The sequence below is a fragment of the Pestalotiopsis fici genome, assembly GCF_000516985.1.
Source record: "Pestalotiopsis fici W106-1 unplaced genomic scaffold PFICI_Scf_4, whole genome shotgun sequence".
NCBI classification, from domain to species: Eukaryota; Fungi; Ascomycota; class Sordariomycetes; order Amphisphaeriales; family Sporocadaceae; genus Pestalotiopsis; species Pestalotiopsis fici.
The window spans coordinates 4,242,375-4,269,318 of record NW_006917094.1 but is presented as its reverse complement, the minus strand read 5'-3'; the positions used below and the strand labels follow the sequence as shown (position 1 = coordinate 4,269,318).

General features: G+C 50.2%; 5 protein-coding genes across 5 annotated transcripts; 2 read left to right on the top strand and 3 right to left on the bottom strand.

The window, feature by feature from the left end:
• Positions 1-5,280: 5,280 nt before the first annotated feature.
• PFICI_07274 (uncharacterized protein) lies at positions 5,281-6,927 on the top strand (the record flags this gene model as incomplete). Its single annotated transcript, XM_007835855.1, has 6 exons — positions 5,281-5,463; positions 5,524-5,549; positions 5,614-5,693; positions 5,789-6,056; positions 6,231-6,702; positions 6,754-6,927. The coding sequence occupies 6 exons, from the start codon at positions 5,281-5,283 to the stop codon at positions 6,925-6,927; spliced, it is 1,203 nt and encodes a 400-aa protein (XP_007834046.1).
• Positions 6,928-7,515: 588 nt separating this feature from the next.
• PFICI_07273 (uncharacterized protein) lies at positions 7,516-11,316 on the bottom strand (the record flags this gene model as incomplete). Its single annotated transcript, XM_007835854.1, has 14 exons — positions 7,516-7,829; positions 7,890-7,981; positions 8,048-8,168; positions 8,226-8,429; positions 8,484-8,493; positions 8,554-8,609; positions 8,657-8,741; positions 8,801-9,182; positions 9,343-9,551; positions 9,604-9,785; positions 9,853-9,908; positions 9,964-10,418; positions 10,489-10,541; positions 10,608-11,316. 14 exons carry the CDS (start codon positions 11,314-11,316, stop codon positions 7,516-7,518), a joined length of 2,928 nt encoding a protein of 975 aa, XP_007834045.1.
• Positions 11,317-14,995: 3,679 nt separating this feature from the next.
• PFICI_07272 (uncharacterized protein) lies at positions 14,996-17,214 on the top strand (the record flags this gene model as incomplete). Its single annotated transcript, XM_007835853.1, has 4 exons — positions 14,996-15,110; positions 15,173-15,189; positions 15,251-15,361; positions 15,418-17,214. 4 exons carry the CDS (start codon positions 14,996-14,998, stop codon positions 17,212-17,214), a joined length of 2,040 nt encoding a protein of 679 aa, XP_007834044.1.
• Positions 17,215-17,425: 211 nt separating this feature from the next.
• PFICI_07271 (uncharacterized protein) lies at positions 17,426-18,667 on the bottom strand (the record flags this gene model as incomplete). The annotated part of the gene is made up of 1 exon (XM_007835852.1): positions 17,426-18,667. One exon carries the CDS (start codon positions 18,665-18,667, stop codon positions 17,426-17,428), a length of 1,242 nt encoding a protein of 413 aa, XP_007834043.1.
• Positions 18,668-19,961: 1,294 nt separating this feature from the next.
• Positions 19,962-22,135, bottom strand: PFICI_07270 (uncharacterized protein; the record flags this gene model as incomplete). Its single annotated transcript, XM_007835851.1, has 3 exons — positions 19,962-21,078; positions 21,132-21,965; positions 22,038-22,135. The coding sequence occupies 3 exons, from the start codon at positions 22,133-22,135 to the stop codon at positions 19,962-19,964; spliced, it is 2,049 nt and encodes a 682-aa protein (XP_007834042.1).
• Positions 22,136-26,944: the final 4,809 nt, after the last annotated feature.

Sequence of the window (26,944 nt, the reverse complement as noted above, 5' to 3'; positions counted from 1 at the left end):
GCAGCGTGGTTCTGGCTTGGGACGTTCCGCTTAGGCGTCGGAGAATTCCTCGGTTTGGGGTTGGTGTCCACCGTGCAGGGACTCTCGGTGGTCAGCTTACTAGACTATTATGTACTTGGTTACCTTCGGAACCTAGGCAACTCTGATGACTGGGGAACTAATCAAATTGACAAGCAGCTTATACGCTGTGGAGAGATGTGGGCAAATGGCGGGAGGATTTGACTGTACCTGTATATCCTATACCAGTATAGACGCGAGAGCGGAACGGTACTTTTGATCAGCTAGAAGAGCATTTGTCCATTAGCTTGGTGGAAAAATCACCTGATTTTAATATATCGATGTGAGTATTGATGGGAAGGGCTGGGGATTGCACAAATTTTTTCTTTCTTTCAATGTCGATGCAATGGGTTTTTCGGCTCACATAATGATACAGTAGCCGAGCTGCAAGACACGTTGTCCAAGTCTTGAAAGTGTCTGCTGGGAAGGTACGGATAGAGAGGCTGTGGAATATGCAGGTAGTCGGTACCTAGGTAATGCAGGTGTGGTCGTTACCAGCAGGCGGGGATTAAAAAAAATTGGGTGACAGCTTCTTGGTTGATACTCTGCCCTTTTTGTTTTTTCTATGTTACCAGGAGGATTGGCAATACATTGTTTGCAACAGCAGCTATTTGTATTCAGATCCTTTGAGGTTATCGTGAACTCAACTGATCGCATACTGTTTCCTTTCAACTGATCCTTCGACCATGGTTTTCGAACCAAGTGGGTTCAAGTGGACTCGTCGAGGCTTGACTCGGTGCTGTTGCCATGGGCTCCCCTCCTCAATAATAGCGTCAAGGTCCCTGGTTAAAGATTGAAGCTTGCCCGTTTGGAATTGGGAAGTAGTACGTAGTGGGCGGCTTTCTTCCCATGGCTCTAACAGTCAATTGCGTCAAGCCGGAAGCAAGGCAGAATTGTAGATTTGGACAATGGCGACATGATGCTGCTGCTGCCAGGCTCATTGCAGTGCAGCACGACGACGCACAGGAGAAGGACAAGACCAGAGAGGTGGAGGAGGACTTTGTATGGGAAAAGGCGGTTGAGTTTTGGAATTTCCTTTTCAGTCATTTTCCCACTCCACTTCTCCCCTCTCCCGTGCGTGAACCCCTGTTGAAAAGAACCCAGCAGTCTGGTTACCTTTCACCGGAAAACAGTGGCCGGGAACAGGCATTGAAAGCCGGGCCGCGCCAATTGGGTGGTCGTTGCAACAGCGGAGAGAGAGCACAGGCCCAACACCATACCCGTGGACATCACTATGTACATGTTTGGGAGGGGCGCGGCCACCTATTGTTGTACGTAGTATTTTGTCGCGGTACGCACATTGATAGGACACCCGATCCCTAGTTCTATGGCTCAACTGGAAGGTGGGTTACGATGGATGAATGATGATGATGAATGCCGCTGGAGGCGTTGGAATAAAATGCCCCGATGCATTTTTATGAGTTCAGGCGTAATAATCACATCAACATGGAACGCTGCGCACTTGCGAGGCACGTAGGCTGGTTTTGCCAGATGTTGATTTGACACACCATGGCCCTGGTCCCGCGGCGGCGGCGGCGGCGGCGGCGGCGGCAGAAGTGAGGAGGAACAACTCACGATGCATGAAAGCGAGTCCGGTGTACGTGTTTGTTTGCTCCTTTGGGTGCATCTTGGACTACCCGAATGCAACAATGGCAGGGCCGGCGTATCAAGCTAATTAAAAGTAGCAGACTTCAAAAGTTGACTTGTGTGAGCAACAAGTGTGTATGTAAATTCCTGTCGGTCCTCGGGCGTCCTCGTGGTCTGTGATGTAGACGTTGATCTCTGTCTGTATTAAAAAAGCTCCACGTATGGGGATGAGTCTGGTGGACCGGCTCCTTTTTCCCCGAAGAGTCCAGGACGGAGTGGCCGGTTCCTTTCTGCCAATTTTGTTTTCAGCTACACATCGCCCGGCGCCGCGAGAAGAAGAAGCATTGACGATGAATGAGCTGCTTGATCATCTGATTTGCGTGTGCGGGCGTAGAAATAGGGGCATTCAATTCTTCGTGTTGAAGCCATCCTATTAGTGACAAAAGTACAAGGAAAAGGGGAGGGAAAAGGATGAACGAGTAAAGAGAGGATGCATTGCTCTATAGCATGGATGCCAAGCGGCGGCTCGCACACATGTGGTGATACAACCGACCTTGCCGCAGTCTGTTGTAATCACCTGCAAGTAGGGACAACCTGCGGGTAGGTTGGGTGGTGGTATTAATTACTAGCTTGGAGCACGTCGTTGTTGTCGTGTAGGTAATGTAGTTTCGAAAGGGATTCATGTGCCTGACTTGCCTGGTCGAGCGTCTCCAGTGCTATTGAAAAAGCCATATAATAGAGTTTCTGCAAGACATGGAGTGACCTCGGACCCCTTCTGGAGCCGCTAAGTGAAGACGGATACGCCGTCAAGCCTTTGAACCCGAGGGAGTGGTACTATAGAATCGCTGCTGTCTGGGTTGTGCGGTACCTGTACGGCGCAGGCAAGCGTTTATGAATTGATGGCGGTTGGCCCTGAGCGATGCCGTTCACAATGCCAAAGATCATGGCTTCGGAGTAAGTAGGAGATACGCAGGTACGGCCCGTTCTCCGAGCTTCTGTACGTTTCGTGCTGCACTGTCCTTTTTCACGGATATCGTCTCGAGGTTCTGCTTGGCAATTGGTTTTCGTGCAAAAAAATCAGGCCGGTCGTCCGTTCATCCGTCCGTCCGTCAGTGCTTTCGACCTGCATGCATTATCATCAGTCCACAAAAACCGCCTTCTGTAATCCCAAAAAATTAGTCATACATATTGAAAGGCCGTTGTGATAAGTGGTTCAAGAAGAATTCTGGAGCAGTAAACAAGCAATATAACGGTCATCGCATCGTACAGGGATAAAAAAAAAGTCTGCGCGTATGTGGGAGTTTGTCGGTAGGTGGTTCCAACGGTCAACGCCCGCCCCCCTCCTCGGTGAGGCGCAAGCAGATACAGTACAACCGAACATGTGCGGGACAGACAGGCGGGCAGCATGTCACATATAATGTTAGGTTGATCGATTGAAGACGCGAGAAGCACATGGCAAGACATGACCTACCGCGGTAGCCGAAGAGAGTCTGAGAAGAAGGGTTTCAAGCATCGAGAACGGAGAAGAGATAAATAAGTGTGTGCTACTTTGGTCTTGGGAGCTTCATATATCTTTCCTTCCATGCAGCTTGATTGTATTCGATCCCGTTGCAGCAGCACGCGGAGAGTAGCGCGGTGAAGTAAGTGCAGCAAGAGATACATTAATGATGAAAAACAATTTAATGCAACACCGATGCATGTTCTGTTTAATGCAGTAGCATGTTGGTCAGCATTGATGTGTATACTCGGGCAGCAGGTACAAACATCGATTGCACCCATGATAGACTTTACTGTGCGTACCTAGGTACTTGTCATCCCCTGTGTGTGCACACATATACAGAGAGTAATGGTTGACTGGCGCGTGCCGGGGCGGCACATCAGAGCATTAGACCCATGGCCGGAGGACCCAGAAATAGCGGGCTCGGGTGGAGAACTCCATGCTTTGGCCCTGTTCCGCAGCGCTGGATTGGACTTGATTGATTGGGAAGTGAGTCGTCTGGTATGTAACCAGAAGAGACCGATGATGGTGAATGACAATGAGATGAAGAAGCCGGTACAACCCTTTCTTCCCTCTTCTGCTACCTATCAACCTACCAACCTGCCTAACAACCTACCCACCTAGTTGTTAGCATCAAATCTCACAGATGGGTTTGGTTACATCGGATCCCATTGGAACTCGCCCCGAGCTTGCGAGCTCCCACGAAAGCAGATCAAAATCCGGCTGCTTGCTTTACTGATAGCCGCTGCAGCACTTGGCTAAGACATTTCCAGTAGCGAACAGCACGCCCAGGCAAGGTTTTGATTTAATTTCCCGGCTCCATTCATATACTTCAGCCCGTCCTCATGCACAAACACGTACGTACCACTTGTATGTACGTATATCGGTACGTGGGTTTGTATGCAGTACCTGCCATATGTAGGTACTATACCTCCCATAGTTACCTACGTACCTAACCTAGGTATGTAACATGCCTTACAAACATCTGCCTAAGGGCAATTGAAGGCAAATACGAGGGGCACCTTGAGAGGGGGCGATTGGAGGGGTTCAAGTTCGCCGCTGTAGGAAGGAAAATAGAAGGGGAAGGGAGGGGGGAAAGATGAGAGATGAGTGACAACACAGACTACTGCCGACACTTATTATTAACTCGCATGCATACTATTAACCTACAGTACTACAATTGTCCTCCAAGAAATCAAATCAAAATCAGAAGAGAGAGAAAATCCCACTCGGGACTTCTTCCCACCCCTCCTTTCCTTTTAGTTGGTATCTGCAAGCCACAAAAAAAAAAAAAAAAAAAAAAAAAAAAAGAAGTACACACCCCCCCTCCACAGAAAAAGACTCCTACTGCCCATCCAAGCTTTGGCTTCTACCTAAGGGACAGCGATCCCAGGAAGACGGTTTCGCCGCCAGGACTCTATTTGCTTCTAACACAACTACCTGCTCCCCAATCAGCTTCTGCCGCGACATCGATCTCTGGGGCTGCCCGGGGTGGGCTTTCTACTCTTAAAAAAAAAAGAGACCAAATTAGGGGCGACCGAAGAGACGGGGGGGCGTTCTCGCATATCTGCAGTACACCCAAACCAGTCTCCTGGGTCCGACCAAAATTCCAGCCATCCGGATCACTTCACTGGTTCTCGCTCGAACCTCATAGAGTCAGAGACAAGGAGAGCCCTGCCCTAGGAGGAAGACTTGACGGGGACTGACTGGACCCTCTATGCCCTGGCCACATATACGCTTCTCGGCTTCCATTCATGGTAATCAGTTTGTCAATTACAGAGGGAGAGAGAGAGAGAGAAAGAAAAAACAAGAGAGAGAAAGAGAGAGAGAGAGAGAGAAGAAGAAGACATCAGATCACTCTTGCATATGATTATATTTTTGTGCGCCGCATTTTCTGTTCATTTCTTTACTCTTTCTTTTTTGAGAAGTCTATCAGGTTTACCTGATCCCGATTGATTACCCCCAATCCTGCACACCCCCCCCGACACGATCGAATCTGGTATATCGCACGACTATCCTCCAAGACGCCTTTCTTTTTTTTTTTTAACCATTCAAATCCGAGCCAAGAAAGAACAGATCTAGTGCTTCCCAAGCTTGGTGGTCAGCTATCGACTCCTTGTTGTGACGAGGCATCCATAATGTCTTCCCAACGGCCAGAAAACAGTAGCCGAGCCAACGAGACGAGTCACTATAACGCCGCCAACCAGACTGGAGAGCAAGTCCCAACCCCGATGGATGGTATCAGTCTGATGAACTATCCCTTTACATTTGAGCAAAATGTCGATGATGCCGTTACCGCCTCACTTCGCATAGAAGCCGATGTATGACCACCGTGTCAACGAAACTAGAGTACGAACAAACTTGACTGACCATGCAAACAGCCTCATCCCTCGCAATCTAATAGTCCGTAAGTGATGCTTAAATTTGTGAATGCTTTCACACACATCCATCCACTCACACTGCAATAACAGGGATACACACTCAATAACAAGCAGCATATCAAGATATCGGGTAGAAAATGGAAGGACTTTTCACGCCTACAAGGACGGATGTATGTTTTATTCAACAATGCCACTATTATAACTGCCGTTGCACCATTCTTCGATCGCGGCTGTCTGCTCGAATGCTTACACTAAGAATGAACAGCATATGTTTTTCCCAACGACCAAGAGGAGCTTGATCGTCAAGAGTTCCAATACGTTGTCATCAAACACCTTATGAACGGAAAACTGTTTTTTGCGCCTTGGACAGACGAAAACCCTCCTCGAAATGTCTTGGATATTGCCACTGGTGCCGGACATTGGGCAATTGAGATGGGAGACAAGTTTCCATCAGCCAAAATCACAGGAACGGACCTGTCGCCGGTTCAGCCGCGAGACGTTCCAGCGAATGTACGATTTTTTGTAGAAGATAGGTACGTGAAATCGGCCGCTATTCTTTTACAGCTGTTCTTCCTTTCCTTTTTCCCTACTCCCTCCATCGCTGGCGGCGGCCATGGCTTTGGATTTTGATTTTCGACGTTTTCTCCATCCATCAATGTTCTTGATATAAACAACCCCCCTTTCCACACCTGTTGACTTCCATGTAGCCGGGACCCGTGGAACTGGTACGGCGAAAATGATCAACTCGATTACATCCACACCCGTTTTACGCTGGGCTGTTGGGAGAACCTCAAGGACGACATCCTCCAAAAGTCATTCGATCAGCTCGCGCCCGGCGGATACTTCGAAGCGCAAGAACTTCTCAGCAGTATACTCTGTGATGACGGCACCATGCAACCAGATTACGAGTTAAAAGTGCACATTGACGATCTCGAGGACGCCACAGCTACTATAGGCCGGCCGCTTCGTACAGCCAACCAATGGAAACAGGCCATGAGAGACGTGGGTTTCGTTGATGTGCAAGAGGTCGCATACAAGATGCCCATCAACGGCTGGGCCAAGAACCTCAAATATAAGCAGCTGGGAAAGATGTGGGAGCATAACTGGCTGGACTGTATACATGCTCTTTCCGTCGGACCGTTGCACCGAGTCAGAGGCTTGAACGACAAACAGATTCAGGTATGTTACGAGACCTTTCATCCACGTATCTTGCCATTAACCAGAGCACAGATGATGCTTGTGCCTGTAAGGCAGGCCATTTCCGACCACACCGTCCATGCATATAACAAGTTTTTCGTCGTCTGGGGCAGGAAACCGTTTCCGAATGAGCAAGTCCAGCCTCCCAACTCAGAGACTTCAGCCTCTGCGGGCTCGGGCGACACGGAAATGGGTGGTCTTGCATAGAAGCGAATCGATTCTCGACTTGGCCACTTGGGCTGACGTCCACATACCGATATAAGAGCACGACATGCACTGCTAGCTTTTGCGTCAGTGACATTACCTCGGGCGCGAGTTGGAAGTCAAGAGACGCATGAAAACTCCGATCTGCCATTTCCAGAGTATCTCCTGACACCCCTGTCAGACAGAATCAAACTCTCATGTACAAATTATCAGGCGTCTACGGATTTCTTCCTCTTCACCCAAGCGGTGACTTGGCCAAGACGATCACAGCGGAGGAGGATATTGTAATTGGTGTAACCATCCAGGGCGTTATATTTCATGACGATTGCACGACAAATACCCATAACAGAATCATGACAATTAGACAGACTTTGCTGTTGGGCGTCCGTTCTCTGAGCAAATTTCGCTCGTTCAGAAACAAGAGGGCCGATTGCCTTTCTAGGTTCATTGTTGTAATCAGCGAGAGAGGAAAGGAATAGTTGAGTCGAGTATAGTAACAAGATAGCAAACGCAAAAGGAAGAAAAACCAATAATGAATAAAGGATGAACCGTCCGTCCTACAAAAATTCAAGTGCGTATTTGAAGATTCACTCAAGAATCTTCAGTTGTTGTCACTGATCTCGCCCGTCCCAGTATCTCCCTTGCCGCATGTGCTGTGAGCTGTACGCGATCGCGAAACTCCGGATCCTGCTCGCCATCCGTGGCGGTATTCTCGGTGCGGATGATATCCAACGTTGCCTGTAGCTCCTCGAACTGATCTGTAAGCAGGACCCGAACATCCGCCTCACATTTCTGTACCAATTCCCTAAAGCAGTCCTTGGCTCGTCTGAGTATACCCTCGAAGATCATGTTTCGCGATATGTGGTTCCTCATGATGCCTTTACGCCGTCGATCGCTACCCGGACCTAGAACAAGATTTGTGAGCAAACTGCCAGCCGAATCGGGAGGGAAGCATTGGTGATTACCGTATTCACTGATACAACCTCGGTAAGCTGGCTCCATGGTCTGGCCCAGGAATGAAGTGCGGATACCAGAAAAAACGTCGGTCCTCAAAATTCTGCACATGGTGGTCAGAATGACAAACGTTTTTTTTTTTTTCAGCCTTTCCAATTGGCCAACTTACGTCAATTCTGAGCTCAATACATCTGCAATTGAGCGCAGCCCGTCATTGATTACATTATGACGAGAAACGAAGGCATCAGTCAAGACATCAGCCACATCCTGGGACCCTTGAATTGCCGAATCTAGCGTATACTTCAGCCTCGTTGTATCTCCAATGCCGATAAGCATGTTTTACTCACCTATATCTTCAGTTACTCTGTCTGTCATTTGACTGACCCGATTTGTCATGTTTTTCTGTTTGCCCTTGATATTGTTCACTAGCCTTGACCATGGCTGGCCCAAATCGCTCACCATGGCCTCTGATAGCTCCTCGTTCCAATTCCGGGCTCCGACCGCTGGTGTACAATGGGCACCGTGGTTTCTGCAAAAGGCAGCGTAGCTTGCTGTTTCACACGTGTCAGACTGGTTCCATGTCAAGGGCTCGTGATCCCACATACAGTGATGCCACTAATTCAAATCAGCATGCTGTTTGGAGCGACGGGATGTATTCTCGAGAAGTTGACTTACTCCTGCCCAATCTTCAGAAGCGTTGAGCGCGGCTCGATTCCACTCATCAAAGGGTGCTGTAAGATTAGAAGGGAGGCGGAAATAGACATGGATTTAAACGTACAATCGTCTCCAAACACAAGTTCTTCAAAGGTTGACATGAAAATCCTGGAAAAGTTCCTCAATGGAGATGACCGGCCTACAAGTTCCTGTTTAGAATTAGTCCTCCACAATTTGCTATCGTTTTGCGAAAGAGAAAAAAACTAACAGTTTTGATTCGTCTCTCGATTGCGTCCACGGTGTCGCGAATCTCTTTCTTCTTCTCTGCATCCAGACTCGGAGCACCCAGCTGTATCCAGAGCTCAACGTCGGCCAAAAGTGCGGCAACATCATGCTGCATAAACCTGACGGCGCTCTGGTACTGACCCTCGGAGACAATGGAGACGCAGTGCCGGCGCAGCGTAATGATGCCGCTGAGGCCCAGGAGCGGCAGGGCCTCATCGCGGGGCAGGTCATGTTTCGACCAGTAGTCGTCTTTGCTCGTGCAAAATACCTTGAGCTCGGTGTCGCCAGATAGCTCATTCTGGTAGCGGTCGACAAGGCTCTTTGTTACTTTTTCGTTTCGACTCGTCACCAAGTAGTGTTTCAGACTAGATCATTTGGTAAGTATCTCGAATTGGTACGGGTGTTTGTCTCGCTTGGGCATACTTGAATTGCTGCGCCTCTAGCTCTTTACTGTGATACAAATACGTTAGTACTTGTTTGATAGTGATACCCGTCAAGCTCTCCAGCAGGGTTTGTTCCACTCACGAGAGCTGTTTCTGTTTTTTGTTGAGTTGATGGCAGAGTGCTAATTCTTCGTCGTTTAGTTCTTCATCATCATCATCGGCAAGGCCTTCGAGTTCTTCTTTGACTTCAGCCAATTTGTCCTCGGTGGTATCAACTTGATCCCAAAGTTTTTGAATATGTTTGGCCTTGCTGCCTTTCCAATCTCTAATGGCCTCTGATGGCTTGATATCCTGTTCTTTGTTAGCAATGTCAACGGTTTTATCAAAACACTGAGCCGCTTACATCGGATTTGGTGCATATAATACTAATATTTGATAGCCCAGCTCTTTTTGCCAAGTCGACGACATCTTTGACACCCTCATTTGTGACGGCGCGAAAGATTTCTGTGACGGCGAAAATCTCGTCACATTCGAGTATATAACGCTCAGTAATATTGCGTCTGGCACTGTTTAGATCTCGTAGTCCTTTTCATAGCCTCTGGTTAGAAATAGTCTCTTTCGTGGATATGTCAAATCGAAAGGAAAGACATACCAGGGAGGTCAGCAAAGATAAGACCCTTGCTCAACACATGTGCATTGCTATACACCCTAGAGACTGTCAGTTATATATGGCCTAGACTTGGACAAGTGACAGTGAGCATACCTTAATTTCTTCACATAAGGCCATATTGCACGTTCATGAGGCAAGCTTGAATCCGACGTCAACCGAGCAAGATATGCGGAGCATTCCTCCAACGTATCAAACACAACCCGGTCACTGAGATCGTCTGTGCCGCTGTCTCTAGACCAAATCCGCAGGGTCTCGAGTATGGCCTCCTCGGCGCCAGCGGTCAGCACACGGCTCGAGTTGCCCAGCCGATCTGTGAACATGGCTTGCAAAGTACTCCAGGCGACCTTGGATCTCTCGGAGCAATCCTCCCGCTCTTCGCCAACCATGTCGTCTCCATGGAGCTCAAACTGCCGAAATGAGTGGAGAAATTCCTTAAGCATGTCATCAAGCGCATCCTGGCCGAACAATTCCATCTCAATCGCAAAGGCATTGCTGTCGTGGTAGTGGTACTCGGTGGCGATGCAAGTGCAGGCGGATCCGCTATTGCTCTGCTCAGATGTTAGAACTTTCTGTCACAATGGAATACTAGGAGACAAGATCCATGATCGATTAACTCACAGTCCTTGCAAGCGATGGAAAATCTAACAGGCAATTGAGAAGGCTGCTCTTGCCTGAATATTGCCAACGTCAGTTTCATGTGCGCATACGGAAAGCATTATGACATCTGCAGGACTCACCGACGCCAGAATCGCCGACGAAGCCCACAACACGTTTCGTGGGACTTTCATACTCGGCTAGGGAAGCAGCATTGCGGTATATGCGCTGTACCGTAGAGTCAGGCTCCAGGTGTAAAGAGCCACTACCCAGAACGTCTTGCAACTTGGCCACAATGTCTTTGGTGTCGGAAACAGCCTGTTGGAAGTCGGCATCGTGGAAGCGGTCTCGGGGAGGTTCCTCATCGCTCACACGATGAGGAGGCTGTCTGACACGCGGAGTAGACCGTCGTCTCCCAGCCGAGGCCGGCAACAGCGGGGGCGACAAATGTTCCGAGGTTCCGGGTGTTGTAGGCTGGCTCGTCGATCTGCTTCGACTGGCATCCGGTGTCGATATGCCGTTGATGGCAGACTCCAGCTCGGACAGGCTCAGGCCGTCACCGGCACTGAAGATATGGACGTGGTTGAGCCCGTCGACGAGTCCCAGCTCGACGCTCTCTCGTACCTCGTGCCTACCGGCGGACACCGTTGCTGCTCCGGGAAGGTCGTCTACAAGGATCCGGGGCGTGCTGGCTGCGGAATTTCCAAGCCCGCCTTGCCAGAAGTTGAAACCCATTCCCGTGCATGGGGTGAGTAACGGTGTAGAACTCGAAGTCTCGGAAGTCGATGTTCTCGCGCCGGTTCGTAGGCTCGTTCCCACAGCTTCCACGGGGCTTCGCCCGCGAGATGACATAGTAAATTGTGTGACCTGGGTCATAACTTCACAAGAGAATTGAGAAGAGAAAGATGAGTAGCTGAGTTGTGCCAACTATGAGTTGCCTTTATTACTCTATCTCATTTATGGATGCAGGCTCTCGGGTTTAAGTACAAGAGAATTTCCTGTGGTTCGCTTCCAACTATAAAATCCAGCTTTCGCACAGCCCACTTTCAACCCTGGAAACAACTGGTGGCCTCCTTTTGGGCTGTTCCATGTTGTGAGGCAGAACCGGCGGTTATGCGCTGGTTAGGTCTCCCAATGCGGTCACGGTCAACCAATGAAATCGGCTCGGCCCGAACCACGGCTGTAACGCACCACTGAAATGTAGAAATACGATTGAAGATACGGGGCACTCTTATCGGTGGCGCAGGCGTGTAGGATGTCAGCAGTATACTGCACGTTGGTTGTTGGTTTCATGTCTCGACAGCGCCCCCAAATTTATCGTGAGAGATACTGGGATAAGCACTTTCTGGTGATACCTGAACGTCCAAATCCAGATTTGAGGCAAGATTTCAAACTACTTCATTCTGCCTCCTGACTCCAGGCCAATCTTTGACACGTTTCGCACTCTATAGTCATTGTCCGTGCAATCCATGCCATCACATATTAAGACGACAGACCAACACCAAACACCAAGACCCTGAGATAATGAGCTGCTGCCATTTAGCAACATGATCAGACCAGACACAAAGTGAATACAAACATCGGAATGCATAAGATTCATCAGTCATCAGGTTTGATATTGGCATCAAGCCGTCGTGTTGGTTGAGTCTACCAATAAGCAAACCAAGTCCTAGAATGCCTGCTACCGAGGGGGAGAAACAAGTCTCAGTAAAGCGAATGCCGAGTCTGTCTGAGAAAGGGGGCACTCTTTAGCTTCAATGAATTGCTCGGCATTTTGGCATGTAGGCAATCAACGAGTTTTCAATTTCACCACAGATAAGGGCAGTTATAGTTGCCCTCCGATTTGACTCATTCATCATGTATTCTGCATAAGACAAAATATAAAGACCGCACACGACAAAATCTCGGCTTATGTGATCTGGCACATCCTGTGGAGTGACTACCGCCAACAACTTCATAATCTTGTTGTTTAGGAACTTTGTTCTTGAACCAGTATGCCTATGTATCGAATGACCCGAGACTTGCACGTAGTGGTGTGTTCAACCGTATCACGACATTCACCCACAAGGCCTGCCCAGCACTATAGAAGTCAACCGCCAAGCTCCTACGACGACCTTATCATTCTACTATGCCCGGTTCCCCGCATCAACAGAATAGAGACTATATCATCGCGGCGGGTCCCGTCGTAGTCCTGATATAACTGTTGGAGACATGACATATTGCTGAGTCATTGCCCTACGGTAGTCTCAATCTACGAACCAGGGAAGAGAGAGATAGAAAGCAAGCCGCCATCCACCTGGAGCAAGTGGCGCCATCGTCAAGCCGGGAGAGCCCGCCATGCCGTTTCCGTACATGAAATGGGCCGTGCGAATCTCTCTAGTTTAGAACTCCTTCTTTGCCCGTGTCGTGCGATTTTATAGATATGGCTTCGAGAATAGAATAGTTGCCGGCCAGTGACGTTGGCGAGAACCCTCGACTGGTCAAGCAGAACACGATTAATCCGAGGATTGAACTGTATTGCTGACTTGAGGGTTTCCGGCTATAATTTAATTTATTTTTTGACACCTTGTATATGTTTCAGGCTTTGCAAGCGGACCACCGTCAACGGACGTATCTATCATCATTGATGAACGGATGGGACGAAGGATGTCAAGCTGACGAAGCTAAGTGGCGCTTACTTTCTCACCTAGTCAGTCAGGTTGGCCGCCGAAAGATGGGATGCAAGGCTTCGGTTTAATAAGCTACTGGCCTAACCCTCCTTCGGTGGTCAAGGACAAATCAAAATCTTCTTTGTGCTTTGAGACACTTCCATTAGACGGATACGTTCTCGAAGAAGACTACCGAGACTACACAGACAAAGAGTTGAAAGTCTCAGACGAAATCCGGGTCTAAAGTTTTCCATCAAGAAGAGGGCTGAACCTTGTGATTGCGGTGGATTGCAATCCCTGTAGCCACGAGAGCACTCAGATGCAAGGAGCTTGGGAGGATGCTTGGACCTTGCAGCTTAGGGGGGTTTTCTTGTAATTACTCTTTGGCTGTGCATCAGCGTCCAGGCAAGCCAAGCAGGTCATTTTTGTATTTTATTTTATTTTGTCCATTCTTTTTTTTTTTTGCTTTGCTGGTGCACGTTGAAGGATAACCGTCACGGGCCGTGCGAGACAAACGACGTCGTGGCTGCGCCTCTCCAAACCGTTCTTCTGGTGGTTCCTTTTTTCTCTTCGGCCGGATCAAAAGTGCGGACATGAATGAAGCGCGCATTCAACTCTTTCATCTATTCTCTTGCGACGAATAGAAAATAAACATTCCCGATTTACTTAAACAAAAAAAGTCACCATATATGAGTCGTGTGTTCTTGCTCCCGCGACCACTGACTCGCTAAAAATCCTGGAGCGGCTCCCGCGTTGTTCCTTTGAATCATCATCATCACAGATCGATGTCGCGGCCCAGCATCAGGGTATCCCGGTTGAACAGCCCGGCTGGGTGGTGCGCAGATGGGCCCTAGCGGTGGTCTAAAGTGGGAATCTCCAGGGGCAGTGGGGAGCTAGTGCTAAATGCAGTCTCGTTTGGCTCCCCCTTTCCCGACCTCGAACCTGGGGGGGCGTCCAAAGTCCAGTTCAAAGTTCAAGCACCTGTGCGGCGGCGACGGCGCGTGGGCGGCCTTTTTTGGGCTTTTGAATTCACGAGTTACCTCTTTCAGGTCTGCCCGAGCTGCCTGTCTGCTGTCTAATGTACCCAGGTTCTGATCTGACCTGATCTATCTTCTCGCGTGGGTTGGCTGGTTTTTTTTTTTCTTTTTTTCTGTCCCTACTTTGCTTGGCCGTCTGTGGAAAGGAAGATAGTCTAGATTCCAGGCCAGCCTTTTCTTTTCCCATTTTGTTTTCCTCCCCCCCCCCGGCTCCCGATACTGGATAGGTGCATCATCATCATCACATCCCACCCACCGGCCATGGGATTCACGCCTTGAGCTCGATATCGACCTGTACCGTTCTTTTTACTCTTCTCACTCTCACTTCCTCCCCGCCCTTCTCTCTCACCATTCCTCCCCCCTTGTCGGAGTTGACGATCCCTCTTTTGCTCTCTTCTATTTCTTATTCCTTGCCTTCGCATGAATGTCTGGCCGTTGGAACTCGGTCCCTCTCCAACTCTCCTTACGCCTGTTCCTCGAGGGGAAGGCCACGCGTTAAGCATCCTCCAACCGACGCGATCTCGGTAGACAGACATAATTGGAGCAACGCCATTTATTACGAGAGCAGAGCAGAGCAGAGCCAACTAGTGCTTTTGCGCTTTCTGTCAAACCCTGAAAACGAGGCCAACTCTCTGATTTGTCCATTGGCTCCCGAAGACGCCGACGTGATTACTTAAATTCGATTCTAAACCTCTTCTCGGACCGACACGCGCTTTTCGACCCTCGACGACCAGACTATATTGCGATTGGTCGTAGGAAACACGGCCACCAGCATCGTGTGTACATTAGCTGCAAAAGTCCGGCCCGTATATTCGCATATCAAAGCTGCGCCATTGTATTACCAGCATGGCTTCGATGATGAGCAAGCGCCAGCAAGCGCGCAACGAAAAGGCGCTGCAAGATCTGGTACACAATGTACCGGGTAACAATTCTTGTGCAGACTGTTACGCAAGAAATCCAGGTTCGTTGGCTCCAAACAGCAAAACTGGCAGCAGGAGTTTTAGCTAATTCGTTTTCCTCCAGCTTGGGCATCATGGAGCGTACGATACCTCGATACATTGGATCAAAGTTTTGGGCAACGGCTGACGTGTTAATTTCTAGTTGGGCGTTTTCCTCTGCATGCGTTGTGCTGCCATACATCGGAAGCTGGGCACACATATATCCAAGGTCAAGTCCCTCAGCATGGACGGCTGGACGAATGAGCAGGTCGAGGTACGCCACCTAGCCTTTTCCCTACCCTGTGCGAGCACTCCTGACTTTCTGAGCAGAGCATGAAAAAAGTTGGCAATAATGCTTCAAACAAGATATATAATCCCGACAATAAACAGCCCCCTGTTCCCGTGGATGCCGACGAGGCTGATTCGGCCATGGAGCGGTTCATCAGAGCAAAGTACGTGACGAAGACAGCTAGTGCGAATGGACATGGACGAACACGACAAAGCGTAGAGTCTGATGAAGGGATTCCTCCGCCTCCGCCGCCCAAGACGGGCGGCTTCTTCAAGAAGACGAGCTCGACATTCCCCTTGTCGTTCCGCTCGAAGAAGAGCTCCCATCACGTTGAAGAGCACCCCAAGGAGCTTCGAAACAAGCCCTCAAAGGTCTTTGGCGCGACCGTGGATGATGGCGCTGATGACATGGCTCGAAAATTGACACAACTTCGGGATATGGGCTTTACAGACGACAAGCGCAACGCCATGGTTCTGAAGGGTGTTAATGGCAACCTCGAAAAGACCATTGAAACCCTTGTGCGTTTGGGTGAAGGAAACGGCGCGCCGCTCGGTGCCATGTCAGGTCGAAAGGATTCCTTCCAGTCGCCAGATGCTCTGCCTATACATAGCCCAGGACCGGCAACGCCAACTACGGAAGGATATTCCAGGACGAGTCCTTCAACTACAAACAGCCCGGCCGTCTCGAACAATCCATGGGACATCTCTCCAGCGCCGCCGCAGTCTTCGCATTCTACTGGAACCATGCCGCATAGTAATCCATTTTACTCCACGAACCCGTTTGGGCCACCTTCTACCCGCCAAAGCGACTTCAGCAATATGAACCAATCCATGCAGAACCTGTCCTTGGCCCCTTCTCAGCCACAGCAGTTATTCCCTCACCATACGGGAGGCTTGCCGGCTCCTCCGCCTGTACAACAGTCCATGTACCAGCAGTCCATGACTCCACCGATACCCCAAACGCAGAACTTTGCGTCTTTCCTTTCTAATGGTAATCAAACATATCAACAGCAGCAGCAGCCTCAACAGAGCTATAATCCGTTCCTTCAACCCTCCCAGCAACAGACGTTGGCAGTCAACACTTCGGTCGCACAGAGCCCAGGCATCGCTGCCAACAATCCGTTTGCAAAGTCGCCTACAAGAATGGCGTCACCACTGGGTCAAATTCCAGAGCAGTCGCAGCAGAACTTTTATGGGGCTCAAACATCACCATCATATGGGAATAATCCATTCCTGACCGCCAGTCAACCCCCTCAACAGCTTCAGTATCAGCAGGTTCAGCAGCAACGCAGCCAGTCCTTTGACCAAGCCATGTTGCAAGCGCAGTCGCCTCAGCTACCCCAGCAATATCAGCAGCAGCAGTATCAGCAGCAGTATCAGCAGCAATACCAACAACAGTACCAGCAACCGCAACCGCAACCGCAACCGCAGCAGTTGCCACAACAGCAAGGCATCCAAGCGCAGCCGAGTTACCAGCCTCCAAGGGACAAGGCATCAATCATGGCCCTGTTCAACTATCCAGCAACGGCCCCATCGCCTTTGCAAGCACAGGGTCAAAACCAGGCAACTGGCATGAGCACTCAGCTGGCCGCCCCACAACAAAATCAACCTGTACAGCCAGCGACCCCCCAGCAGAATGTTGCAATGCCGGGAAATAAGAACCCGTTCCTCAATGGAACTTCATCGCCTCCGCAGACGGCATTTGCGCCTGCTCAAAATTCTGTTTCATTTGGGAGCGCAAGAAGTCGCGAGAGCATGAACCTCGGCATGGAGATGGCATGGAACAATGGTCGCCACAGCCCAGACGCTTTCGCAAGCCTGAGCGCTCGGGGCACGTGATGAAATGATTTAATGTGTCGAGGTCCGTAGATATCAAGTGATGTACCATAATAATGATGTTGCCCACTAGAAAGGCAATTAATGCTCGGGATATAAACTTTCATATTTACTTGTTCAATCTGCCCAAATCGCCCGAGTGTACATCTCGTATCGTACTTGACCCGTGAAAGAATCGTCTCGCATCCAGAAATAATGAAAATGTTTATCTCGACTATGACTTGGCATAATCATACTCGTACCATTCTTGTCCTGCCCAGATTGCCTTGCCTCCTCGATAACTCCGCTCCAGAGCGGCTTTGGCCCTTACTCGCATCTTATTCTCGTATTTTTGCAGGCACTGTTTACTTTTCTCTGGATCTATTACTTTCGTCCCAAAGCCGGCGTCGACGAGAGCATCGCACAGATCTGCCACATCTTGAATCGTTGTCAACCCGCCTGACCCACCTGTTGGGCTCATTGCATGGATTGCATCGCCAACGAATGTGAGCCTTGAATCGGTCTCCCACACATGGATGTCTGGCGTGCTCGATACAACGTTGACTGCATAGAGCGAATCTGCATCCTGCATTTCAAACAGACTGCGGAGATTGGACTGCCAGTTTTCTGTGATTTCCAACGCATATCCAGCTCGTACCTCGGGCGTGGAATTCACATCCCTGGTCGTCGGCGCCTCCGAGGTGAGCGCCCAGAACATGTAGTCGGACGTCTTGGACAGCCTCCCGCCCGACAGCGCGGCAACGTCGCCAGGCCAGCGGATGGGCGCGAATAAGCAGCTCCGGGCCGCGTTGGTGGGGTCGACCATGTACGCAAAGTGGTTGGCGAGAATATCGGGACGGGCAAACCGCCGCTCGAACTCGGCCGTCAGCGGCGTCCGTCCCCACATGACGGTCCGTCGCACATCGAGGTGCGGCCGGAGGTCCGGGAACCGCGCCCGGCGTACCCGTGAATGTACGCCGTCGGCAGCGACCAAAAGGCTTCCCCTTGCCAAAGTGCCATCGGCAAACGAGGCTCGTATACCCTCTGACCCTCCATCCTCGTACTCGAAGCTCACAAAGGCCTTGCCGAACTCGATGCGGTCCTCGATGCCTAGACGCAGCAGCTCACGAAACCACGGCCGGTCAATCGGGTAGCAGCGGCGCTCACGGTCCGTGGCTCCCTCGGCAGGCGATGCCAGCGTGGTAGCGCCCGTGTGGGCGTCCATTCGGAGCAGATCCGGGGGGCTATCGCGGGCATGTGTCCGCTCCAGCAGGTCCCAGAGCTCCGGCGACAGCGTCCGCTCCAACGCCTCGATGCCTGGGTTCACGAGCCGGAACCGATACCCTTGGCTCTTGGCCGCGAGGGACTCGTTGCGCTCAAAGACCCGAAAGGGAATGCCGCGGTGGTGTAAGCCTTGCGCCAAGCAGAGACCCCCGACGCCGGCACCAATGATGAGGACTTCATCAGTCGAGGCCATGATATCTGTTTTGTTTATATATGGAGTTTCTCGTGGTGACAAGATGAGAGATAGGGGGTCAATTGAGGAAAGTCAGATTATATGTTTCCCATTTTGATCTTCACTTGAAGGCTAGACACTACGTCATGACATTCAATCATATTATTCTGTATCACTATTCGAGCAATGCGGTGTAATGCATGGGAAATGGGAGGCTGTCAGCATTGGTAGTAGATGCCAAATTTATAGTGCTTACCAGTGCGTTCACAGAAGTTATCGTGCCAAGGTTTATACCAGAAAACCTTACGTATAGGCGCAGTGCTGACATGCTTACCTCAATGATGCCTCCACCTAATCATTATCGTGTTGGCAAGTTTCATGCTCGAGGCATTTCATCTTTCAAGATCTGCAAGATTCTAGCAGCAGATTTCTTGAAACATCAAATATTCCCTTTCGACAAGTATAATATCCAATAGCAATAGCTTTGACAGCATTTTCGACCCAACTATGAAAACGAAGACCAGTGATGAAGACCAGTCAAGTGAAAAGAAGCGAAACTAGAAAGAGTTGCAATCAACCTCGGACGCATTGCCTATCTCGTAGCCCAATACGTTGATTACCTGTAACGGATTCAGATACGTATCATGACCACTACTTCACCAACAGGGTGTCTCTCGTGATAGCATTACCTGAAGTAGCCGGCACGTTCTCATCATGGTGCATATGGTCTCTCAGCCGAACTAACATTACTAGAAGTGGAGATGGAGCACTTGTGGACCTGAAACGGTGGGCGGGCGAAAGAGAATTGGGCTCCATGCTCTGAAGCCTTGGTCAACGTCGGCACCGTGGTGGTATACAATCTGATGTGGATTTCATATCGAGGCGACCCTCTCCAGTATGATTCAACATAGGTGGTGCTTACGAAACCAAGAGGGGGGCGCTCGTAACTTTCTTGGATACGCATAATAGGTGAGAATGTTTGTAATGTCCTGCCACATCAGAAATCATGCTGTTATCAAAATCTTCAATTGAGAAACATTCACCAAATGGATTGCAAAAGTGGCGTGCCATCGTTTTTTGTATTGTAGCCTGTATCAATAACATTACTCAACAAGATTTGTTTTTGACTTCCCCGAAGTCATAGCTAACCTGCGCCGTCTTCCAATAACCGGAAAAGGATAATGGGTATAAAGTTTGGAAACGAGACCTTCCAAGGCATCACATAACGCCTTTGCCATATGCTGATACATTTTTTTTTCTTGCTTTTTTAGGATTTTGTACTTTTCTTGTCCTTTGCTTTCTTTGCTATCGTCGTTCATGCGTAAGCTCGTCCGACATCCACAGCTCCCACACTCAGGGCGCTGAAGCCGCAGCAGCTGTCTTCCATGCCGAGACCATCGGACACGACCCCCCAGGTCAGCTCTTGGGTCCAGGGCTCGTTCTCGCCGGGCGCGGGATGGCACTTTGCGCTCAGCGCCGCGCTGCAGCTGCCTCCCCGCAGCGCCAGCGGGTTGCCCCTTTCCCGCCCATTGACCAGGGCCGAACCGGGTGCGCGCCGCAGGCCCAAGCCCACGATAATCATCATGAGGGCACCCAGCAGAGCCAGCAGCACTACGAGTGCCTGCACTGAAAAGGCGACGGCTAGGACTGGAACTTGGTTGGCTGTTGCGGTAAGACTAGTTTCCGTAATCACGTCTGGGAACACGGCCTGCGAAAGGACAAAGCCCATAGCCGCGAAGAAGGCGAGGAGCCCCCAGGAAATTGGTCGCGGAAGAGTCATGTAGAGAGAGGCCACCTGAGCGCCACGGGCGTCGCAGGACACTCGGAGCGGTCGTGGTCCAAGGGCAAAGAGGGATAGCTCGTGCGAAAGATAATAAGTAGTTAGGTGAGAGTTGGTGACCATGTAAAGGATGGCTAGAAGCACTTGCGGCAGACATGCCAGCACGGCCATTTGCACTTTTGTGATGGAGGTTGGTAAAGGAAATGTTGTGTATGATGTAGATGTGCCGAAAGGTGTCGAGATGCCGTCGGGATCTGTAGGCACGAAAAGGCCAATAGCTGCCACGGTCGGGGCGGCCAGCAATAACCAGGAAAAGACCATCAACAGCCAGCGCAACGCGGATGGTGTGAATAACCAGAGGTGCGTACTTGGGCTGAAATACTTGGCCTCGCTATAACCCCAAGAACCCGCCTTGACGTCCTTCTTGGACAGAAGACAGGCGCTCTTGGTGGTGGCATCTGGGTGACATAGAAAGGAGCTGATAAAGTCTCCCAAGGTCGCAAGAGGCTTGAACCTGGATCGGCTCATCACTGCCACGATGCTGCCAAAGGTGACCAGATTGAGCAGGGCCACAATGCCTAGAAGGGCACTGCTTGTGTTAAGATCGCATGTCTCGGCAGCAGTCTGGGAAGTGAAAATTATTGCATTATAGCTGTCATTGATAAGCACATGGTCTTCAAGTAGTGCCGTGTTGTTTATACTTACATTACTTGGGTCGCCACAACCGTGAGGACAACGATTGCAGCGATAGTTGCCCGAAGGCCGGAGATGTGAGGGAGGTTTCGGATGGATGGGATTCCAATGTCGAGCCATTTCTTCTTGTCGTGTGCCTCGGTGAGCTCGTCCCTGGTTGGGCTCGAAAGCAACTGAAAGACATAGTTGCCGCCAGCCAGGAGTATAATGCACAAAATGTTGATCAGTGCGTGCAACAAGGCATTGTAGCTAGAAACCGTCGAGCAGAATCCTGACAGCAAGATATAGTCTCCGCCAAAGACTTTGATCTTTGACGAAACGAGAGCAAAGCACACGACGGCCACGAGCAGAAAAATCAGGGCCATGAGTGCATTAAAGGCCACGCCTCCTCTCCAACCGACCATGAATCTTCCCAAGCCTCGTTGCCCTTGTCCATACCCCCCGTAGTTGCCCGCAAGGTTGATCTGTGAGCCAAAGGGATCCTCGAAAAATGCTTGCTGTGACCTGAGACGTTCCCGCTGTGGCGTGAGTATAATGTCCTTCTCGCCCCATCTCGCCTGCTCCCTTTTCCTGGCCAGGGTCTCTGGAGTTTCTCCCCTCATGTAATGCACAACATAGTCTGGCACGAGCGATCTGCTCAAAACGCTGGCAGAATCACCAGCATCCTTGAACCACGACTTTGTCTGGGCCGTCGCTCTTCGAAAATGGCCGAAATGACTTGCGGTATAGGATGTTGACGGCACTTCGGATGTGGTGTGATGGTGGAATGGCCAGTTAATCCTGGATCTCGAGTCTCTCGCAGTGTGACGTCCATGAGATGAAAGTCCCTCGGTTCTTTCGCGCACCCTAGGACGTGTTAGAATATTGTGCGTTGATGGGTGAATATCTGAAAAAGAAAAATGAAAAGCGCATGCATACTTTTCCAATGGCTCAATATTCCTCACGGCGCCCTCCTCGTCCCAAGTATATCTCACGGGGGCACCATTCCCATGCCTGGCGGGAATGACACCGTCCATGTTTACAATATGTTGTTAAAAGCTCTCATTTAATGGTAGATACATTGAAAGAGAGACTGGATGAAACGAATGTATAGAATTTTTCTTTCTTTTCAAAACACACAACAGCACAGCACGCCGCGAAGAAGGAAACGAAAAAGAGCCGCAACTCGGCGTACCCAAGAAGCAGAACGAAATGGAAGATTGAGAAATCAAACTCGAGCGAAAGGAACATGGGAGGTGTCAGGGTTATGGGCGAGATCTTGAATGGTACTACTACGACTACTACATAGTACTGTCAATGGGCAGACAGGCAGGCAGGACGAGTCCTGAAACTGGTGCGCATCCCGCATTCTCCGCCATATGCCCGGTCGGTCGGTCGTGATCTATCTTGGTCCTAGCCGGGAGTGGGAGTGGCACATTTGTCCATGGCATCCATCCCAGGCAGAGAGACACAGGCAGAGAGACACACACAAAAAGGACAGCCAGTTGAAAAGGACGAGCCGCTGTCAGGCCTGAGGATGCTGGGATGCATTGAGACGATGGGTGATCCGTAGAGTGCCCCTAAATTTAAAGTGTGCAACTGCCAATCACAGCGCCGCCGCAAGTGCCTGGGCCGATCACTCATTGAAACACTGGCTTCCAATGAGAACGGCGTCGTGCCTCCATATCGAGTAGGTGGCTTATTTTCCATATTAACGCGCATGCATCCTCTTCAAATCGACAATGCAGCCAAGTCAGTTCAATCTAACACACAAAAGCAAGTATTCAATCAGAATAATTGCTTATGGCCTGATGAGGGATTGGGGGAGGCGATGGCTCGCTGGCCGTTTGGTACGTTGGTTGGTGTTATCTATCTACATAGGCTTATTATTAGCTGGTCAATTCATCAGTCCTTGTGTATGTCAACTTTTCTGGGATTGTCAACGGGCATCCCATGCTGCCATGATTGCAAATCAATTATCAGAATGAACAGTCATCTTTTGTTCCCACCTCTTTTTTAGTCCGGGGTTCTAATGACATTGGCAATGGAGTCCTGCCATCTCACCTCGTCCTTGCTGCCACCGAATCGACTCTCAACGACTGGTGATTGTGCGCTTGCTTGCCAATTGCACCTCCGTCCCAAGGGGGTGCCGGATCGCTGGTTGCTCCAGAAGGATTACGAAAGCATCATACCCGCCAGGAGTTGCTGGTCTGACATCGACCAACGATCGGATCTTTGACCGTGTTCGCGTGGGTTGTCTGGGGCATAATGGCCACAAATTGGACGAGAAGGTGATCATTCATGCGCTCAAGGTTGACGAGAGTGAAGGTGATGGCCAAGGGTGAGTGGGTCCGGTGGGCGGAGGAAGGGTCATCTTTGGATCCCGGTGCTACTAGGGAAGGGGGAGGTAAAAAGGGGGGCGCTCGGGGGATTTTTCCCTCTCTGTTTTTTTTCTTTTTCCTTACTGAATTGCCGTCTGTTCGAGCCTCGACCCATTCTGCCAGACCTCATACGCTGAACAGCCCAGACGCTCTTACGGCATTTCCAGGAATCCCCGGGTTCATTTCTTGGTTCCTGGCAAAATAGAGGAGCAATCGACGACTAGGATCTGCCATCTGGACCTGGCTAGGAGCCTTGTAGGACGGACAATTTTCAAAAGCTTTGACCGATTGTTTCAAGGGCATGAATTCTCTATCCAAGTGGGACACACCAAAAGAATCCCAGCATCTCTTTCGGAGTCTTTCAAAGGCTTTCAGAGTCTTCTCAAGTGTTGCTTGACTCGTCTGCGCATCTGTCATAGGTACTTATTATTCACTCATTCGACGTGAATTGTCCCGCCCCGAGGATCTTCCTTCCACTGCAGAAAATTCGTCAAGAATGGAAAAGAAGAAGAAAATCTGGACGTCAGTCTCTCATGGGGATTTCCCTGGGTCTGATTCATTACACCGCCGTAGCAAAGATTTGACTGGTCTGGGTCGAGGTTTTACGTACTCTGTACCAACACCATGATCTACTGCTTCGGAGTAGTGCCGACAAAACAGTTACACCCCACGTAAAAAGATCATCTGTAGAAAAGCGATTGCTCACGGTGAAGCCCCAAGGAGCAATTGAGAGTCCATTTCTTGCCGTATGTACAGAAGAAGAAAATTTTCTCATGATCCTCCTGCCCGAGCTCTCATGGATAACCTAGATGGATGATATGGAATGCTTCATGTTCTCTGAACAATTCAATAACACGCCGCCATATGCGATAACAGTCCACAACGATTCTCTCTAGTAGTAGAATGGAAGATAGTCTTCTGTCCGTGTGCCAACCCGGCTGCTTGGCGTTTGTTTTGATCGGCTAGGACGAATGTACCAGCGATAGTGGTGACCAGTCGACCATCCACGCGCTCTACGATTTTTGGATGCTAGACGAGTAGCTTGCTTAGCCTCACGAATTGGGCAGGAAGGTTCTCGAAAGTCGGGAGAGATGGAATTTCTCAATTGGCATTGTTTACATCGTGATGAGCCGCCCGAAGACACGATATTCCATCATTGACTAGAGGATACTCAGAGCGGTATAGTCTAGTCTGGCGGTACTACTCTGTATGCTAGCACCTGTAATGCTCTTGGTTGGGTTCTATTACATACCACTTTCCAGTGACAACAGCAACAAGACTGAGCGGAGAGGCCGTCTGCCTCTACGTGGATTGCCCAATGCCCACAGCTATGCCATTGCATGATCAAGATATGACTGATATTGATAGCTGATCATATGCAATTTTCCTCCAGCTATTCCACATTGCTATGATATCACCAAGCCGTCAGGCATATACTCTCTGTACTGCTTCCTGCAGCTCGGAACTATTGGTGAATTGTTCCTTGGCCTTCTGTGCATATCTACGGGGTTCATGTAGTACAAGTCACTACCATCATCCCATGATCTGCGGCAAATACCATGCACATCGTTGGGTGCACCAACGAGATCGGAGGAATCAGTGTTGAATGTCCGTCGTACTGCGGCCTTCACAACATTCTGCAGAAGAGTCACATATTCAACCCCTCCCCCGGCACCGGGGGAATAGATAATCAACCAGTCACTATTGAATGAGGGGTTTGAGGAACCATGCTCCTCGCATTATGTGGTGCAACGTAACGACTTTTGTCCCACCGAAGCGAGGGAAGTTGGAAAAAGAAGACTTGCGGCTTGGCAAATAGAAGACGAGTCCGCGAGGGGGGAAGTTCATATTCGGGGAACAAAGTACATAGTAGAGCATCCACATAGTAGGACCGGATTACTGAGCGACCATGAAGATACTGTACACAGTAATAATAGTAGCAGTGGCTGTCCTGCACGACCCTTGCCTATCTTGATGAGCCAGCGAAAGCGGTGTAATATTGTGTGTACTGTGTATATCGTATACATAGTACTTTGTATGATAATATACTAGCACCAAGCATGTACGTACATGCCATACTACCCGACTATGTAATAGTCGCTGGCCAGGCTGGCAGAAAGGCCAAAATGACCCACCATTGGTCAAGGGTCGTGATGCTCAACTTCATATGATTTGTTCGCGCCAGCATCGGCCTTTTTTTTCTCTATGGATTTGAGCCTTTTTTTGGCCTATCCTGTCAGGCATGATTTCTTTGGCGGGAAATCCGATATGGGGCTTGAAGCAGAGCATTTCCGCACTGCGCAGTGCGGATTGTGGATAGTGAATGGAAAGGGCATAACGCCGCTCACTTCCGAGGTTCGTTCAGAAGCGATGCCCGCCGCTGTCTGGCGGCCACGACACTGACAACCGCCCAAGCCCACGCCACACGGTACATAGTTGTCAGCCAGCAGAGTGTATTAGTGGGACTCAATGGACGACGAGGACAGCGGCGACGGGGAGATAGATTAGATGTACCTCCGTACCTCCTACCTTACCTTTTGACTTACCCGTTCCTGTCGGCCAGCAGCATCGTTGATACCCAGCGGGTTGATCAGATGACTTCTGCTCAATTTCCGAGGTTCGATAAAACATGAGTTCATGTTGTGCCACGTCAGTTGAAAGATGTACAATTGGGAGGAATCCTACAATGGGATGATCACTTTTGGAGGGTTGTTCGGATCGACGACGGAATGCCAATAGGCAAAGAAGCCAGAAGCCGCAATTGCCCCCCAAGCCGTCCCGTCCGTCTCGCGCAAGAAAAAGGGGCGCTTAAAGGCTTTATATGATTGTCCGGTGTGTCGCCATGTATTATTTTATGCAAGACACATTACACGAATAGTACACGAAACAAACGCGATGATCTACGCCAGCCGCGACGGAAAACGGGAGAGGAGAGCACCAGTCAAGCCAGTCCCCAGCCATTTGGCTTTTTCTCGACGTCGGGCTGCAATCTTCATTGGCGCAGAGCGGTATAGTGACTGTGAGGCCATGCTGTGCTATGGTTGCACTGCTTCGTCCATCCCAGCACCCCTGGCTAGATACTGGGCTAGGGCTCTCCAGGCCTCGCCTAGCGAGCTCCCTGTGGCTCCGCGCCCCCGCAAATTCTGTCTCCTCCCGCTGCGTTTCAACTCATCCCACTGGCTGAGAGCGCAACTCCACGAAGCTTCTGCAGAAGGACGCATAAGGGCCATGCAGGCGGACTCGAGGACGGCCAACCAGCACGTGTGTCGCGCTCTATTTTGACCGTCGCGTTCCCAATTCGCTCGACGCTAGACTTGTTCCTCTGCATAGCCAACATGCAGAGGTGGATTCTCAGGCGCGACTCGCCAACCAAATCCAGCTTACCGCTCCCTCCTGAGATCTCGAGAGTGAGGCCGAGAGGGCGGATGGACGATCATCGCGACATATTGAGGGGGGAAACAAACT